At 44.6% G+C, this 18963-nt stretch overlaps 1 protein-coding gene across 1 annotated transcript in view; it reads right to left on the bottom strand.

Annotated features, from left to right (window-relative positions):
• The window catches only part of KDM3B (lysine demethylase 3B), a 72412-nt gene continuing 55314 nt past the window's right edge, over positions 1866 to 18963 (bottom strand). The window contains 12 exon segments of the mRNA XM_003480917.4: positions 1866 to 3299; positions 5785 to 5919; positions 7091 to 7267; positions 7542 to 7681; positions 9184 to 9303; positions 11450 to 11580; positions 11720 to 11810; positions 12181 to 12352; positions 13149 to 13415; positions 16252 to 16508; positions 17252 to 17531; positions 18816 to 18943. Of these exon segments, the coding sequence (XP_003480965.2) occupies positions 3219 to 3299; positions 5785 to 5919; positions 7091 to 7267; positions 7542 to 7681; positions 9184 to 9303; positions 11450 to 11580; positions 11720 to 11810; positions 12181 to 12352; positions 13149 to 13415; positions 16252 to 16508; positions 17252 to 17531; positions 18816 to 18943 (1979 nt within the window). The 3' untranslated portion in view covers positions 1866 to 3218.

Here is an 18963-nt window from a genome sequence, read left to right as displayed (position 1 = left end):
GCGCGCCCCCCTGCACCTGCTGTGGCCGGGCATGCGCCTTTGACCCTCAGCGCCCTGCCTTCCTCTAATCACTTGTTCACCTTGCTTGGGTTCCAAGCCCAGGGTTCAGGTGTTCGGAGGCCTTCAGACTTCCATCCTGACATCCTGACCCTCCTCCTGTCCTACCCATATCAGGCTAAAGGACTTAAACATCCCACGGGGAATAACAGCTATGGCTTAGTGCTTACTGTGTGCCAGGGCCTGTGTGCTAAGATCTTCAAGTGCGTTATTTATGTGACTATCCTATAAGGCAGAGGTTGTAATTATCCTCATTTTGAAGATAAGACAATGGGAAGCATAGGGAGGTTCAAGAATTTGCTGGGGATCACAAAACCACTAAGTCATGCTGTTAAGGTAGGAACTCCAGAAGTCCACGAAACAGGCTACTTCTCCCAGCTGCTGACTAGCAAACCCTCCTCCCCCACCGCAGGCCATCAAGACACCCACCCAGGAATTCCTGAAGTCAAAGGTATAGGGGCATCTGTCCACCCCGCCATCACCAGTCACTCCAGTTGTAGGAAGACCTGACACAGTCCCCAGTGTGATTTCTTTTAGGTTGTCAGTTCCTAAGCTTTGTAGGGGAACAAACCTTTTGCTCTCGAGGTGGATACCCTGGGACAAGGGAATCACCCTCTTAGTAAAGAGAGGCTGGGAGAGAGGCCTAGGGTCTAGGTAGGTGTGAATCCAGGGGCTCCAGTTCCACCCCCATCAGCAAGAACCGGTGCCAGTGGATGGCCTAATTCTGAATACATTTATATCCAGAATGTAGGCTAGCCTGCCTCCTGATTTTCACCAAAGCAACAAAGCTCCAGCAACCTCTGTAACCCCCCTTCCCCCGCTGCTTTTTTTTCCTGTCCGCATTTCAAAGCTTCTGCATTCTTTATGTCAAGGTGTAATCCTCTGATGATCACAGAATAACCCGTGCCCATCCTGGCTGAAAGGACACGCTCAGAACTCTATTTCACTTATGGCCTTATTCAAACTCAGTATCCTTGAACCACACAATGGTCTATTTCCACCCTGATAATTGTATTTCCAGGCTCTAAACATTTTGGAAGATGTTTTTTTCCAACAGGATCCAGAGGAGCAGCCTCTGGTGACCCTTCTTGCTATTCTTTACAGCTTCCTCTTCAAAAGGCCTTCTCTAATTGGAACGTAGCCTGTCCTCACCCCTTAGGCCACTTGAATTGCTGCTTGATAAACAAGAATAAATCCTCTCTGGGCCTTCTTCTACCAACCCTGAGGTGGATCTAGGGCCACATGATTCACAGGTGGGCAAGGAGGCCTCTTGCTTTGAGGAGCCCTGCCACAACTGCCCAAAGCTTTGCACAAGCCATTCCCTAAGGCCATTTCCCCAGACTGCTCCAGGAAGGGAGGAACCCACAGTTCCCACAGAGCAAAACCAATGGGAAGCCTATCTTTGCTCCTATCCTCTAACTTACGCAGCATCATCCCCTCATCCCCAAGCCCTCACACCACAATGACCTGGCACTTCCCTTTCCCAACTGGGCACAGATCCAGGAAGCAAAGTGTAATAATTGGATGCAGCAATGTAGTGATGATATGTAAATGAACCATCCTCCACCTCCAATCCTCTCCTTAACCTGGCCCTGCTTTTCATTTTTATTTATTATTAATTTTTAATTTTTTTTGGCCACGCCCAAGACACGTGGAAGTTCCCAGGCCAGGGATCCAAACTGCACCACAGCCGTAACTAGAGCCACAGCAGTGACAACATCGGATCCTTAACCCGTTGAGCCACCTGGGAACTCTGTGGCCCTGCTTTTTAGAATGGCTGGCACAGGAAGAATTTAGTCCACTACAAACAGATTTGTTAGATTTTTAATAAGAACATGGAAATCCCAATCAGCCCTTCAACAAAATTAAAATACAGAAAGTGAAATTAAAAGTATTCTACAGTAAATGACTTTTATTAAAAAAAAAAAAAAAGTAACTGTGAACATATAAACAAGCCTGCAGGGCACTACAGTACAGCTGGGAAGAAGATAGATACATTTTCCAATGTACCTATGGGCCAATGAACTCCATCATTTTCAAAGAAATTCTTAATAAAACTCCACTGAGTTGGAAAGTTTTGCTGAAAATATTTTTGGACCAAAAAACCCCCCAAAACAAAAAGCCTCATGAAGGAAAGCAAACTTTCCTCTGCATTTGGAACCATTAAGAGGAGTTCCAAGGGAACGCTGGTAATAGGTGGAAATAGTTCCTGGAGTCACCAGTGTGTGTAGGCATGGAACACACCACAGATCAGACACGACAAAGTTCTTTCGCAAGACTGCTGTTCCCTCAAGATAAGATTGAAATGGGAGAAGGAAAATAAAAGAACCTTAAAAAGCCAATTCTTTTAAATTCTGCTTTGGCTGATTTTTGTGCTATAATGGGCAGTTGATTTCTAAAAATCTTATTTCTTCAAAGAGTTTTATTGAAAGGAAGACTAAATGTAATGTGCCTTTCCTCATAATCCAGGAAAACAACTGTGGTATTTCAAAAATTCTAAAAATATCTACTTTCATGAAATAGTAACTATTTCACTACAAACCTATATTTCACTAAAATACACACGCTTCCTAATCCTGGAGCCTCCTGGGAAAAGCAGTGGATCCTCCCTGGGTCTTTTAAGACTCCAGTGCTCAGGGGAGAGGTGGCGGGGAATGGCTTCACCTGGCTCCTGGGATGGGCTGTTGTCAGAGGCTGTGTGCAGAGACACTGTCAGGCTTCCACCAGGCGTGGCTACGCAGTTAACCCCCGCTTGCACCAGCTGCGTGATTCCCCTACCTCCAAACACATTCCCACTTAACTAGGCACGAAATAGAAAGAAAAGAAGGGTGTGCCCACGTTCCTGGCTCCATGAACCTCAGATCACGAGAATGTGCAGGAAAGCCCAGCGATGTTCAGGCAATTCAGAGTCCCAAAAGGCCACAGGATGGGGATGTGGCGCCCTCGGCTTGGAGTCTGAAACTGTGTGTGTGAACAGTGCGACTTTCCTGTGTCAACCTTCAGTGTTGAGGCAGCGTAGAAAAGAGTGGCTGGAGAGTTTGTAATACTGACCACACTGGCTCCAAGTGAAGGACCTCTGCTCCAGCAGAGAACCTGCCGTTCCCTGTATGTGTTGTGAGTGAAAGACCTGCTTCGCAGGGGAGTCTGGAATCGCTCCACGCCTAAGACCTTGCCAGTTTGGATTCGTGAGCCTTGAGGGTGCCAACAGCATCTTTCACTGCGTGATAAATGATGTTCTTCACCTGGAGAGAGCAATCAGCAGAATCAGTTCATGGCAGCCACATACTGTGTTCTGCAAATGGACATGTGTGTTCTGTACTGACTAAGGGCCTCCTGATTAGTGAGGAAAGCCTCACCCAGCCAGTACTGCATCTTTTCCAAATCAATCCCATAGATGATTTACAAGTCACAGAGGATATATAGTTCTACATTCAAAAGAGAAAAATGAAATCATTTGAAAGGCTAGATAATCCCCATCCTCTATGTGCCTACTGTGTGCTGGCCACCACTGCTAAGCTCTTTATGTGGACTCTCATTTCATCTTTACCGTAATCTTCTCAGATAGATTCTATTGCTATCCCCATTTTACAGATGAGAACTGAAGTTCCATGGTTAAGAATCCTATAACTAATAAGAACCGCACCAAAACAGAGTTCCCGTTCTGGCGCAGCGGGAATGAATCCAATTAGTAACCATGACATTGGGAGTTCGATCCCTGGCCTCGATCAGTGGGTTAATAAGAATGCACTAAAATGGCAGGGCAGAGATAGGATTTACTGGGTGTTTTCCCCTTTTGTGCTTATATGTATTTTCTAATTTGTCTACAAGGAACACATACAACATGTGAAGTAGGAAGATACAGTAAAAGTTATTACAATCAACTTAACGGGCTAAGGACAGTTTTAGATCAACATGATGATTATTTCTGAGGAGGTGGAATGGGGAGGGTTATGACGGAGGCTTCGATAAGGTCACTGTTCTATATGTGTATGTGTGGTACGTACGTGATGCTTCATTTCTTAAAATGAGTGATAGGCACACAAGCCCCCTTATGCTATTCTCTATTACATTTTTTGTATTAACTCAGCAAATATTTATTTACTGAGTATCTACTCTGTGTGAGACACTGTGCTAGGGAAAAGCAGTGAATAAACCAGTAAAATCCTTGTCCTCATGGAGCTTAAATAGCTTATGTCCTAGTACGGGTAGAAAGACAACATAATTAGATGGTGAAAAGTAGTACAGAAAAAAATAAGGCACTGACAGAGGATTGAGAAGTGACATGTGACAAGTAGAGACCTAACGGAGCTGGGGTCTGAAATACGTATGTCTGGAGTTTCTGTTGTGGCTTAGTGGGTTAAGAACTCGATGTAATTATCTGTGAGGATGCGGGCTGGATCCCTGGCCTCACTCAGTAGGTTAAGGATCCAGTGTTGCTGCAAGCTGCAGCACAGGTGGCAGATGTGGCTTGGATCTGGTGTTGCTGTGGTGTAGGCCTCAGCTGCAGCTCCAATTGGACCCCAGCCCAGGAACTTCCAGATGCTGCAAGTTCAGCTATAAAAAAAAAAGAAAAAGAAAGAAAGATGTATACCTACTTGCATTATATCTATAATATCAATGAAATCTATGTATCAATGCAATTGTGCTTTGTATAAGAGCTTTATGGTTGAAATGTTCCATAATTTTGAAAAAGGAATAGCTAAACAGATCAGACTTGGGTTAATGACTAAATCTACCAGCAATCAAGAAAAATCTCCAACCTCATGGGTCACTGACTAAAGATACACCCGAGCCATAGGCATGATGAGGAAAACAGGCCCACATGAGAGGCCGGGGGAGTGCCTATTCACATTGCTGAAGTTCTGCCTGGGGAATCTTGCTTCTTTATTCTTTGTCTTTTGTTTTTATTTTTAGTGTTACTAAAGCATCCAAGTGTATTAACAATGAAATTCTGCCCTTAAAGTTCCAATCTATTTCTGAGCAGAAGAAAACCTAATCTGATTGTCTAGCTTGGATCTGTAAGAGGGAAGATCTGTCTTAGGGACAGGGATTACAGTCTCTGGCAGGGCTCTAAGGAACTGAGAGTGTGCTGTGAGAAGCAGCTTGGGGGAAACAGGCTTAGAACACAAAGCCACAGTGCTTTTCCCATCTGACTGAGAGGTCAGTCTAGTCAGTTACTAATAGTGAAACACTGTATTTTCCAGGGGCAGAGAAACAGAAAACTGGAAGCAATTAGGTTAAAAGATTAATATTCTCTAAAAGCAAATCTGAAAAGGATCCATTAAGTATTTCCTGGAGAGGCGTTCCTGTCGTGGCTCAGCAGAAACGAATCTGACTAGGATCCATGAGAATGCAGGTTCAATCCCTGGCCTTGCTCAGGGAGTTAAGGATCTGAGGCTGCTGTGAGCTGTGGTATAGGTCGAAGACACAGCTTGGATCCTGAGTTGTTGTAGCTGTGGTGTAGGCCTGCGGCCACAGCTCGGATTCGACCCCTAGCCTGGGAACTTCCATGTGCTATGGGTGCAGCCCTAAAAAGACAAAAAAAAAAAAAAAAAAAAAAAAGTCCTCCTGGAGAGAGGACTGCATATCCCAGACATGGTCCCTTTAACCGTCTCTTCACAGTTATAATGCCCTGATAATATCCTCAGAAAGCAGAATGTGTTTCCTGTCTATGTAGCCTAGTGATAGAAGAGGAAACCGGGTGGGGGTGGAGGAGGAGTTACTTACCTGCAGTTTATCCTCATGGTTTGTATGAGTGTTAGAGAGATGCCTGAATTCCTGTGTCAGGCGAAAACAGTGCTTTACGTGTTCTGGAGATACAAAGTCTTCTGCTACTTTTATGCAACTATATAGATTATGCACCTGGGAGAGGAAAAGTACAAAGGCAAACTTCATGCATTAGAGATTCACTAACACATAGAAACTGTCCATCATACAGTTAAAATAACCCCAAACTTTAGAAATACTTCTAAATTCCATTTTTATAAAAACAACAAAAGCAGAAGAATTATAAGCATAAATTTATAAACAAAAATGTATCTACACAGAAAAGGATCTGGAAACTTAACAGCAGGCTACTTCTGGGGAAGGCAGGATGGGGGGTTGAAAAGGGATAGGGCAGGAGTTCTCTTGTGCCACAGCGGGTTAAGGACTTGGTGTTGTCACTGCAGCGACTTGTCGCTGCTGTGGCTGGCGTTTGATCCCTGGCCTGGGAATTTTTGCATGCTGCAGGTGTGGCCAAAAAAGAAGAAGAAGAAAAGGGATAAGGGCGTAGGGAGCTGAACTGAGATTTTCACCTTTTCTTTAATAGTCTCTCTTTAAAAAAATTTTTTTGCCTTTTATTTATTTATTTATTTATTTATTTTTTAAAGGGCTGCACCCATAGCATATAGAGGTTCCCAGGCTAGGGGTCAAAATGAGCTACAGCTGCCAGCCTATACCACAGCCACAACACCACCAGATGTAAGCCACGTCTGGGACCTACACCACAGCTCTCGGTAATGCCGGATTCTCAACCCACTAATCGAGGCCAGGGATGGAACCTGCAACCTCATGGTTCCTAGTTGGATTTGTTTCCACTGTGCCACAGTGAACTTCCTCTCTTTAAAAAAATCTTTAAACGAGCATTTAAAATTACATAGGAGTTCCTGTTATGGCGCAGTGGGAATTAATCCATGAAGATGCGGTTTCGATCCCCAGCCTTGCTCAGTGGGTCACAGATCCGGCGCTGCTGTGAGCTGTGGTGTAGGTTGCAGATGAGGCTTGGATCTGACAGTTGCTGTGGTTGTGGTGTAGGCCAGTGGCTATAGCTCTGATTTGACTCCTAGCCTGAGAACTTCCATATGCTGTGGGTTCGGCCCTAAAAAAAGGACAAAAAAAATTACATGGAAGAAAATTAAAAAGCAAAAAATAAGCTGCAGTTTAAGAGCAATCACTCTAAGTCAACAATCTACATCTATTGCCAGATAAGCAAGAGAATGAGAAATAAGGAAACTATGGGAATTGTGGACTCCCATGCCCCGTTGGAACCTACCTGGTGTGGGGCTCCAGCAGGTATGAAGACAGCATCTCCCAGGAACTGAACAATGGCCCAGCCTTGCACACCATATTCCTCGTAGAGCCGTTTACGCAGGGTCTGGTCCAAGTACCAACTTTGGTCATGAATTGGATCATGATCAGGGGGATTCTCCTGGCCTTGCTCTTCTCCAACCTGAAGCCATAATCAAACCCCAAAGATGGAAAGATCAATAAATACAAAGATTAACAGCATAAATCCAACCTGCTACCGTAATGTTGCTAGTAGACCAAAGCTTCTACTTTATTCTATTCAATGTCCTCTTGAGTGTGGATTCATCCCTCTGGGGAATTTCGACAAAGGGCACAGATCTTTTACGCCAAGAGATTTCACATGAGAAACCCTAGGCAGGCCGTCTCAGCATCCCCGGACCCTTGATCTGTGAGCTAGAGCCCACCCAGGGGCATACCTTTCGGAGCAGCTCCCGGATCTTCTCTGCATCCTTGGCTGCATAGATGTGCCACAAAGCACCAGGTTTCTCCTTTCCATCATGAATCCTCTGCTTGGTCACCTCATCAGCATCTCCCTCGTCAATTGTCTTCAGTACCTCTGAAAAGAGCAAAATGACACTTTGCAATGTAACCAACTATTTCAGTACCTCTGAGTGAAGCAAAATGTCCAGTTCATCAAGTTTAGTCTCCACTATTCTCCATCTCTGTGAAGTGATACAAGGTAAAAATCAAAGAACCAATTTTCACATTGGTCTAAGCTTCCTACACATTAGAAGAGCAACCTTATTAAGGACTTGGCGTTGCTGTGAGCTGTGGTGTGGGTCGAAGATGCAGCTTGGATCCCGCGTTGCTGTGGCTCTGGTGTAGGCCGGTGGCTACAGCTCTGATTAGACCGCTAGCCTGGGAACCTCCATATGCCAAGAAAAGGCAAAAAGACCAAAAAAAAAAAAAAAGAAAGGAAGAGCAACCCTAATCTTCCTTTCTTTTTTTTTTTTTTGTCTTTTTAGCTATTTCTTGGGCCGCTCCCGCGGCATACGGAGGTTCCCAGGCTAGGGGTCGAATCGGAGCTGTAGCCACAGGCCTATGCCAGAGCCACAGCAACGCAGGATCCGAGCCGAGTCTGCAACCTACACCACAGCTCACGGCAACGCCGGATCTTTAACCCACTGAGCTAGGGCAGGGACCGAACCCGCAACCTCATGGTTCCTAGTCGGATTCGTTAACCACTGCGCCACGACGGGAACTCCTAATCTTCCTTTCTTAATAGAGACTCAGCAATTTTTGCAGGTACATTTTTCCTTTAAAACATACTTCTTGCTCCAACTGTGTGGCCATATCTTATGTTCGAACTGCAGGTTATTTCCTGCTATAAGCAGATGGACTGTATACTTTCCTAAGACCTCTTCAAACTCTAGGATCCTGTGGACGTAAGGCCATGAAGAATAAAGCTTCTCTGGTCAGTTAAGAGGGTTGGCTTCTAATCCATGTCTGCTATAACCCTTTAAAGGATAGCACAGTTGAAAGATCTGCAGGTGTGTGTAGCATCAAAAGCAAATATGTAATTGGCACATTGTAAATCAACTACACTTTAATGGAAAAAAAAAAAAAGCAGGTGTGTGGCAGGAAATATATCAAAGTAATGATATTGATTATCCCTGAACCTTGTGATACTGAGTTATTTTCTTCTTTAATATTTTCCATTTTCTAAAACTTCCGTAATGAATACGTATTAGTTCTGCACTGAGATAGCAGAGAGTGCAAACACAGCAAAATATCACTTTTATGCTTCATGTCTGTGCAAACAATCTACTTTATCACCTGTCACCCACAGCTGAACTGGCTGATGGACCAAATAGGCTGGTTTGCCCTTTCTTCTTTATTCCCTCTCTTTGTGATGCTACACAGTGTAAAGGGCAGCAGTCCCAGAAAGAGAATAACTCTGGTCAAAGATACACAAGTACCACTCTTCTCGCTACAATCATCCCTTTGTCTGGGCACTTGCTGTGCATCACGCCTGGCAGAAATTTAAGAAAAAGCCACTGACCCTGACTGAGAAGACATCCTTTACCCTCCTGAAGCACCGCGTTCTAGAAATCATACCTTCGTCATGAGCACCCTCGCCGATGGGGATCCCAACATACACCATCACATTAACTGCATCAGACACATCTAAGTGAAGATTTGTTGTGCCAACTCTTCTATCTTCTGCTGTTATCAAGCCTAAAGGTAAAAGGAAAATATGCAAGGTGAAAAGGCAGAATTCTGAAGAATCCACATAGACCCTACAAATGAAAACTTATTTTTTGTTTGTTTTTTGCTTTTTACGGCCACACCTGCAGCATATGGAAGTTTCCAGGCTAGCGGTCAGCAGCTACAGCTGCTGGCCTACACCACAGCCACAGCCACATGGGATCTGAGCCGCATCTTCGGCCAACACCAAAGCTCAAGGCAATGCTGTATCTTATCTTAACCCACTGAGCAAGGCCAGGGATCGAATTTGCATCCTCATGAATACTAGTCGAGTTCCCACCCTCATGGATACTAATCGAGTTTGTTACCACCGAGCCACAACGGGAACTCCTCGAAGATGTTCTTAAATGAGTAATATTGGGAGAATGAAGGATATTTATGTATCAGTAAATCATTCCACTCATCTCTTTTATAGTATTTTGAGCCCAGCTGACCCTATCATTAGTTTTGGCCTTTGAACCAACTCCGTCCCCTAAAATGACCTCTCCTTCAAAAGTGACATAGACATGGGCAGCATCATGGACAGTCAAATGAAGCTTGGCTTTCAGGATGATTTAGGATATTACTGTGACTTCACAAAGAGCTGGTTGGGTAGCATGGTAATCAAACTTCCTTACTTTTATGAAGTCTCCTAAAAGCTAAGAATCAGGAGTTCCCCTTGTGGATCAGTGGTAATGAACCTGACTAAGGATCCATGAGGATGTGGGTTCGATCCCTGACCTCACTCAGTGGGTTAAGGATTTGGTGTTACTGTAAGCTGCGGTGTAGGTCACAGACATGGCTCGGATCTGGTGTTGCTGTGGCTGTGGCGTAGACTGGCTGGGAACTTCTGTATGCTGCACTTGTGGCCCTAAAAAACAAACAAACAAACAAACTATACTGCATACTTGAAATTCACAAAGGGAGTAGATCCACCTAGAAATCATGAGGTTGTAGGTTCAATCCCTGGCCTTGCTCAGTGGGTTAAGGATCTGGTGTTGACGTGAGCTGTGGTGCAGGTTCAGACACGGCTTGGATCCTGCATTGCTCTGGCTGTGATATGTAGGCTGGCTGCTGCAGCTCCGATTTGAACCCTAACCTGGGAATTTCCATATGCTGCATGTGAGGCCCTTAAAGAGGACAAAAAAAAAAAAAGCGGTTAAAAATCACATCTACTTGGACAAAATCTTTGAGAAGAAACTTTCTTTTTTTTTAATTAAAAAAATTTTTTTTCTTGGAGTTCCCATCGTGGCTCAGTGGTAACGAACCCAACTAGTATCCATGAGGACTCGGGTTCAGCCCCTGGCCTCACTCAGTGCGTTAAGGATCTGGCATTGCTGTGAGCTGTGGTGTAGGTTGCAGATGTAGCTTGGATCCCGAGTTGCTGTGACTGTGGTGCAGGCCAGCAGCTGCAACTTCAATTCAACCCCTAGCTTAGGGACTTCCATGTGCCAGGAGTGTAGCCTGAAAAAGAAAAAAAAAATTTTTTTTAATTTTTTTTTTTTTTTGTCTTTTTTGCTATTTCTTTGGGCTGCTCCTGCGGCATATGGAAGTTCCCAGGCTAGGGGTCGAATCGGAGCTGTAGCCACTGGCCTACATCAGAGCCACAGCAACGTGGGATCCGAGCTGCGTCTACAACCTACACCACAGCTCACGGCAACGCCAGATCGTTAACCCACTGAGCAAGGTCAGGGACCGAACCCGCAACCTCATGGTTCCTAGTCGGATTCGTTAACCACTGCGCTACAATGGGAACTCCTTTTTTCTTAATTTTTAATTTTATTGGTCATGTCCGAGGCATAAGGAAATCCCCAGGCCAGGGACTGAATTTGCGCCACAGGAGCAACCGGAGCCAGAGCAGTGACAACATCAGATCCTTAACCCACTGAGCTACCAGGGAACTCTAAGAAGAGGAAACTTTCTAAGTACTGTATATATGTAGCTTGTAGACTGGGCCCATAGGCAAATCAATGACAAAAGCAAACATTCAAAGCTGTCCTGGATACTGTCAACTTCTCCAGCACCTGTCACTCTGCCCTCTATCATCTCTACACATGCCCTAACTACAGACCTTCCTTTGTAAGTGAAATGGAAACAACAGTGTCCAAAAAGGTCAGTCATGGCCTCTCCCTCATACCATAGGCATTGTACATCTTGGGGCCCAGGTCGGGCCTTACAAAGTAGCTCGGTAGCCTAGAGGCCAGATTGAGCCTGCCATCTCGTTTGGTATACTCTGGCAGAGGAAGGTTCTCCATCAGATCTTCAAACCTACAAGAGAATGAAAGCTGACTCAGCGTGTTATAGGGGTAAAAAAGAAAAGAGAAAAGAGGTGGAGTTCACTTTTCTGTGATTACTCTGTGATGGCAAAGTACAAGTCTCCCAAGGTGACTCGCTGTAGTTTACTAACCTTGTCGGCATCATGTCCCGAAAATCTTCCCCAGGAGGCCAGTCCTTGAGTTTGAGCACCATTGGCTGCCCATCTTCTGACCTTAATCGCTCTGGAAGACAGAAAGCTGGGTTGGCTGCTGCCTGATTCTCCAGTGACTGAAAAGTTTCAGGACTAAGTTCTTAGGAGACTTGTAACCTCCATAATGGACTAGGTGGGCTTTGTTTTCCTTATTCACTGCTTTAGCACAGGCTAAAATTCTCCATTTCAAAGTGAAAGTGCTCCACGCCTCTTGTGTGATCACGTCTGAGTCCAAAGGTGCTCTGGGAGCCACATGACTGCATGTGAGCTACCTGGTTGGCTCCAGGACAGAATACTCCTCCCACCAAGAGGCTGTAATTTGTTATTTCAGGGGTGGGGCAGGGCATGTAGATGCTTACTTTCCAGGCTGCTCTAACTGCACAGGTATCAAAGCTACTTACTGCATATGATCTCAAAGCCATCCCAGAAATCCCGAACTTTGACGTCGGAAATGATAGCACAGTTCCTGCAGTTCACCAAGTCCACATCCTGGTCTCCAAATTCCTGGCTAAAGGCTTCTGGCTTCCAGAGTTCAGACTTGAGCTTTTTATGTACCCCTGAAACCAGCACTGGCTGTGGAAAGAAAAGTATCTCCATCAGAGCCATTTAGGAAATAGTTTTAGCTCAGGGCTAAGGGACAGAATAGGAGGGTTTCCTGGGGACAACCTCTTCTTTTCTGTGATGATTTACCGTTCCTCCCATTTTCAGAATCTAGGGATTTTAACATGTCTGCTATAGCAAATGGGATCTACTTCTACTCCATTATAACACTTGATTCTCACCCAGGGGTATGTGTGGAGCATTCCACAGAGATCACTTCTGTTGCCCTGGTATCTCCACTATTCTGAGATGAGGATGAAAAGCTGACAAATGCAACTCTGAGAATACTTCCTCACATCTCGAATGAACAACTATCCAGATAATTCCATAACCTCCCCCTTTCCTCACGTTCTTGCTAATGTATAAAAATCAGGAAGTGTTACCACACTATCACACAGGCTAGTGTGGCCTTGAAACGTTTATCTAGAAAAGTACCACCCACTTTAGCTTCACCCCATATCACACTTCAGGATTTTCCTCTAAAGGTGTCATTAATGCCAGATCACAACCTCACAGGAATTTCAACTGCCCTTTTAAGAATATAGAGCTACACAGCTGAGAAATAAAAGGATCTGCAATGTACTTTTAGGAATCTTCCAATTTTTAAAAATCCAAGAAAACTCAAAGCAGCAAGGCTATCTAAAACAAACTTACTATATGTCTAAATCTCCTTGGCAAAAAAAATCTTCCAGAGAGAACTGAAATTACGCTAGTAGCTAAGGTGGGCAGGCAGAGAGCCCACCCCTGGGAACTGCTGCTTCTTGTTTACCTGGCCTTGCTTCCAGCACTCCCGGAAGATCTTCCAATTGTTTTTGTTGCTGGGGTCATGGAGACACAGAAGTCTTCCATCACAGAGCCAGGAGTGAGAGGTGTGGGGGTCCAGCACATTTAACCCCATCACCATCTCCTTCACTTCCTTTTGGGTATCAGTCAAGTTACAGGCCCGTTTTGCTGCATCTGAGGTTTTCTTATTTTCTACCACGGAGGCGATGATGTGGTCAAGGAAATTGGGCAGGCTGGCCTTGTTCTTCACTCCCTACCAGACATAAGTCCATCAGGTTAGTATAGCTGAGGCACCACTGGAAGAACATTTAAAAAACTGTCTCACAGTTGCATTCACCAGGAGTTCTGATCTGATTAAATTTCATAAAAGTTACTGAAAAGTCTTTGTAGCTGGGGAGCGGGGCTATTAAGTCAATGTCTTACATTTCCCTATCCTTCCTATTTTGCTTTATATTTATTAAGGAAAAGTATAGAAAGATCCCCTCTACTGCAAGAGACTTGAGACCTAAGAAATATCCTTGGCATTTAGCCCTATTTGAAGCATATGCACATATATTGCAGGGATCACAAAATTTTGTAACCGTGTGAAAAAAGATGATTTTACTTTGAGGGTTATATATTTCTTCTGGTCAGCATGCCCAAGGGATATAATGCTTTAATTAAGTAACTGAGGACACTTATCAAGGCAGTGATTGTTTTCACTGACGAGCATGCCCCAATGCACAGCTGCACCAGAGTATCCGAGAGAACGGTCTCTTTTGAAAGTAGTCTCCCACTGCCCAGTTCTTGCCCTACCAAGAAGCTCTCAGCTGTGGCAACTGGTGGTAAAGCTCAGGACCAGAGATGGAAAGTGACATCGTGGAACCAAAGGAAGGGGAGGGCTTTCGTAAACATGCTAACCCAGCGTCTGAAGTATCACTAATCATTCTCTCTATAGACCAAGTGCAATCATAAAACATCCTGGGGAAGTTTAAAAAGGAAAAGGAGGACTGGGAGTTGGAACAAGAACAAATAAAAACAGAGCTCAAATGAATTTTTAAAAAATCATCTATCCAAAAGAGAAACAAATAATCCACATTGCACAGGACTCAACCACCCACAGTTCATCAAATTTCAGTCATTAGTCATAAAATAGAATGAGAAACATATTTATGTTCTTATTTTAAATGATCTCTGAAATATATAAACTGAAAACAGGACCAATGTGTGAAAACATCTGTTAAAAAAAGGGAGAAAAAGCTATATACATATGTTAACATAATTGAAAAGACACTCATGAAACAATGGTCACCAACAGAATCGAAGCCAACAGTGGGAAGGAGACTTTTCACTATATCATTTATTTTTTGTTATTTCTTTGGGGCCGCTCCCACGGCATATGGAGGTTCCCAGGCTAGGGGTTGAATCGGAGCTGTAGCCACCGGCCTACACCAGAGCCACAGCAACGCGGGATCCAAGCCGCGTCTGCAACCTACACCACAGTTCACGGCAACGCCGATCGTTAACCCACTGAGCAAGGGCAGGGATCGAACCCTCAACCTCATGGTTCCTAGTCGGATTCGTTAACCACTGCGCCACGACGGGAACTCCTCACTATATCTTTTAAACTTGGTACCTTGTGAATTTATTCGTTCAGTAAATGCTTACTAAATACCTATGTCTCAAACACTGCCACTAGGGATATAGTGAATAAAACAGACAAAAACGCCTTCAAGTGCAGTTGAAACAAATAATAAATAAAACATAGTAAGTCAGATGGTAAGAAGTGCTAGGGAAAAAAATAAACGCAGAGGAAATAGATATGAGGGCAGGATGGGAGCGGAAGAGACTTTTAAAAGGGGTGATCTAGGAGTTCCTGCTGTGGCCCAATGGGATCAGTGGCATCTTGGGAGAGCTGGGATGCAGGTTCAATCCCCCACCTGGCATAGTTGGGTTAGGGATCCGGCGTTGCTGCGAGCTGTGCTGCAGGTTGCTGATGTGTATCAGAGCTGATGATGCTGTGGCTGTGGTGCAGGCCGGCGGCTGCAGCCCGATTCAGCCCCTAGCCTGGGAACCTCCATATGCCACAGGCGCAGCCGTAAAAAAGAAAAAAAATGGGTGATCTAAGAAGAAGGCTTACCGAAGAGGTGACATTGCAGGAGGGAGGAGAGGAAGTTGATAGTGAGGCAGGTGGTGTGGTGACAGAGGAAAGAGCTCTTGGTGGAGAAAAGGACAAGCACAAAGGCTCTGAAGAGGGAGCTGCCTGGCCGTGTTCAAGGAACAGCAAGAAGGTGGGTGTGGCTGGAGGAGAGTGGACAAGAGGGAGAGCAGTAGCTGAAGTCCGGGAAGTGAGGGGAAGCCAGGGCTGGAACCTGAGAGTCCTGAAAGGAGTCTTCTTTATTATGAAATAGGAAGCCCTTAGGGATTTTAGGCAGAAGTGATGTGATCTGACATATCTTAAACATATCCAACTGCTGTGTTGAAACTAGACTGCAAAGTGTAAAACGGAAGAGATAAAGAGGACTTGTAAGGAGTTTGCTGTAAAAATTCAGGCAAGAGAGGATGCTGACTTAGACCCAAGAGGGAGCAGTGGAGTTGATGAGAAATGGGTAGACTCTGAATATATTCTGAAGATTGCTAGCAGATTAGATATAGGAAAGGGGAGTCCCAAATGACTCCAAGATTTTGGGCCGAGCAATTGGAAGCCACTGACCAAGAGAGTGCAAACCAGAGCCAGAGCAGGCTCACAGTCAGCAGATCAGGGGTGTGGTCTTAGATATGTAAGTTTGAGATGTCTATTAGATATCCAAGAGAATAAAATATGAATGTATTGCCTAGGTTTCAAAAAAATTAGTATCTGTTATTGTCAAGAAAATAAAGTGATTTCTGAGGACTGAAAAATTTCAACGTCTTAATTGCAATTGACTTCCTAACATGGCACAAAAGGTTTACTACTTATAGGGTCTCAAACATTCCCAAAACTTGATATAAAGAAAGATCCTGTTAGCTGGACTGATACGAGTCACCCGCATACCCTCTAACCTGTCAGATCTCTGATGGTTTGTTCGAGGGAAAGCAGCCAAGGCTAGAGTTGGAGAGAGCACACTTACCGCTGAGGATGTGGAGAAGACCGGGGGGAAAGGTATGCCTGTGTCCAAGGGGGTTTGAGGAAGCTTTCCGGGCCCGGAGTGGAGGAGGTCTCGAAGGCTAGAGCCTTCGGTTTTGTTGTTGGAGGCAGTGGGGCCCAGTAATAGACTGTTAAAAAGCTTTGGAGTCAACGGAGAGACCTTTGCAGTGGAGTTGAACGAGTCCAGCCCAAAGGGTGAATGAGATTCTTTACTAAGCACCGACCTCAGGGACCCTGCTTCTGCAAGAATATAACCAGGAAGAGCATTAGGCACAATGAGGAATACCCAGCAGGCAAATGACTCCTAAAACAATCGACCAAGTGGGAAGGAGGAAAGACTCTCCCCTCCTCTGCCCCTCAAACGTATGGCTTGTCTGGACCAGGCCTGATGAGCTATGACCATGGCAGGTCTCACGGCCAAGAAGAAGCTCTCCTACTTCTTCCTGTCTTTTCCATATCTGGATTTCAAGCTTCCTTTTGTTCCCATCTTTCATCTCCCTCACTTTCTAAGACAGTGTTTCTTCAAGTGGGTCACCACAGTACTTGTACTGGAATCACCTGGAGTGCTTGTTAACAATGGAGATTCTTGGTCTTACTCTAAAAGAGTCTCATTTCATAGTTCTGGGGGGGTAGGAATCTGCCTTTTTAATGGCTCCCCAGGTGATTGTTGCGCCCACTGAGAAGCAAATAGAGCCCTCCTGGCTAGTACTCCTGGCTGAGTAACAGAATCATCTGGGAGGCTTGTTAAAATCTCCATCAATTCTGATGAACGAGGTCTGGGGTAGAGCCCAGGCATGTGCCTTTTTTAAAAAAGCTCCACTTCCAGAAAGAAGTTGAAATAAATTTCCTCCTTTTACGTGATTGGCCAGAGAAAGCAAGTGGCATGTTTCATAAATGTGGATGGTAAAGTGTGAGTCTGAAGAATCCCAGAATAACTCAAGTGTTCCACCCACAGGCAGGGCAGAGGCTTGTGTCAATCTCACCTTTTGTTTCCTCCTTAGCCTTCTGAGTTGCTAAATCCGCCAACCAGTGCAGGGCCGAGGAGGGTGGGGCTGCGTCAGGGCAAGGGGGTCTGGTGGCTTTTAGCTCACTATTGCTGTGTGATGCCGAACTGTCTGCTTTCAGAGGCTCATCAGATCTGATGTCAGTGCTGTCGGCTTTGGGAACATGGTCGGTCTCTGGCTGTGTTACCGATGCAGTTCCTCCCCCGCCCGAGAAGGTGGATTCATTTCCAGAAGAGGCACTAGGGTTTATGATAGGAAGCTAAAAGCACAGAACGCCAATATGGTTAAAGTGCTGCCTGTGTAGAAAAACTACAACGCAAGTAGTGACGACTGCTGACACTAAATAGGTCTGAGTAAATTTTATTTTAATTTTTAAAATTTATTGTCTTCTTAGGGCTGCACTCGTGACATATGGATGTTCCCGGGCTAGGAGTCATATCAGACCTTCAGCTGCCGGCCTAGGCCACAGCCACAGCAATGCCAGTTCTGAGCCGTGTCTGTGACCTACACCATAGCTCATGGCAACACTGGATCCTTAACCTACTGAGTGAGGCCAGGGATTGAACCCTCGCCCTCATGGTTACTAGTTGTGTTCGTTACCTCTGAGTCACGATAGGAACTCCCTGAGAAAATTTTAAATTGTCCCATAAACTGCTATTTCACTCATTCATTAATTTAACATATTTTTTATTGAGTCTTACAATGTGATGGAAACTATGCTCGGTTCTGTGGAAAGAACAGTGGACAAGACTTGAAAACAAAAAAGCGTTTTTGTTTAGCATGCCTTAGGCTCAATTTCTGCAATGGCAAATTGGTGATTCAAACTTCACTTTATGGAGCTAGTTTGAGTATTAAATGAGATAGTATACACAAAGAGCTCAGCTTAGTGTCTGGCACACATAAATGCTCAATAAAATGTTTATTACTGTATTATTGAATTTCCCAATTCAATGATTTGCTCTAACGCCAACTCTACTGAAAATATATCTTGAGATCTCTCAGCATTAATCCCTGTACCTCTTACTGATCATGCGTTAGTAGCATTCCTGGAAAGCCTTCCAAATGTAAGAGGTGTGGTTTTTGTTTTTTTTAATTGCCTCTTATCCAAAATAGTTACCATCAAACTTCCACCTCCAATAACAAGGCGTGGGACTGCTTTCAGGGCAGAAGGATCCTAGATCAGCAGACCAATATTTGTATTTCTGTCCTCAGCACCTAACATGACAAGGCAGGGACCTCCATGCACACAGAAAGGAGTACATTCCTGTGACCTTTTCTATATTCTTCACCTACAGGAATCTGAGGTTAATAAATCTTTACAAGATACAAAGAATCTCTTTGTGCTATTTAGCAACCAAGACTGAACTGGTTTTAAATATGATGAAGAGAAACTCATACCAGAGAGGGTGAATTTAAATCCCTTGAGTAACCTTTGGGGTTCTCTCCAGACAGACTTCCTCATCGCCTAATTCCCCAGGAATCCAACAGTAGCCTGGGACAACAGAGGTAAAAATGGGGCATTTCCTGGTACACACCACTTTACCTGTGACATCCCATTAGTGACAGCAGGTCTCAACACAGATTTGTTCTGCCGGCTAATACAAGGGCAGTTTGCTTTAATTCCCCACTTGCCCCGGGCAGCATGCACCATGTCTCCAATATTGTAAAGAGCTAGAAAAAAGATAACAATA

Source organism: Sus scrofa, chromosome 2, assembly GCF_000003025.6.
Source record: "Sus scrofa isolate TJ Tabasco breed Duroc chromosome 2, Sscrofa11.1, whole genome shotgun sequence".
NCBI classification, from domain to species: Eukaryota; Metazoa; Chordata; class Mammalia; order Artiodactyla; family Suidae; genus Sus; species Sus scrofa.
Note: the sequence above shows the minus strand (reverse complement) of the source record. Positions and strands in the feature narration are given on the sequence as shown.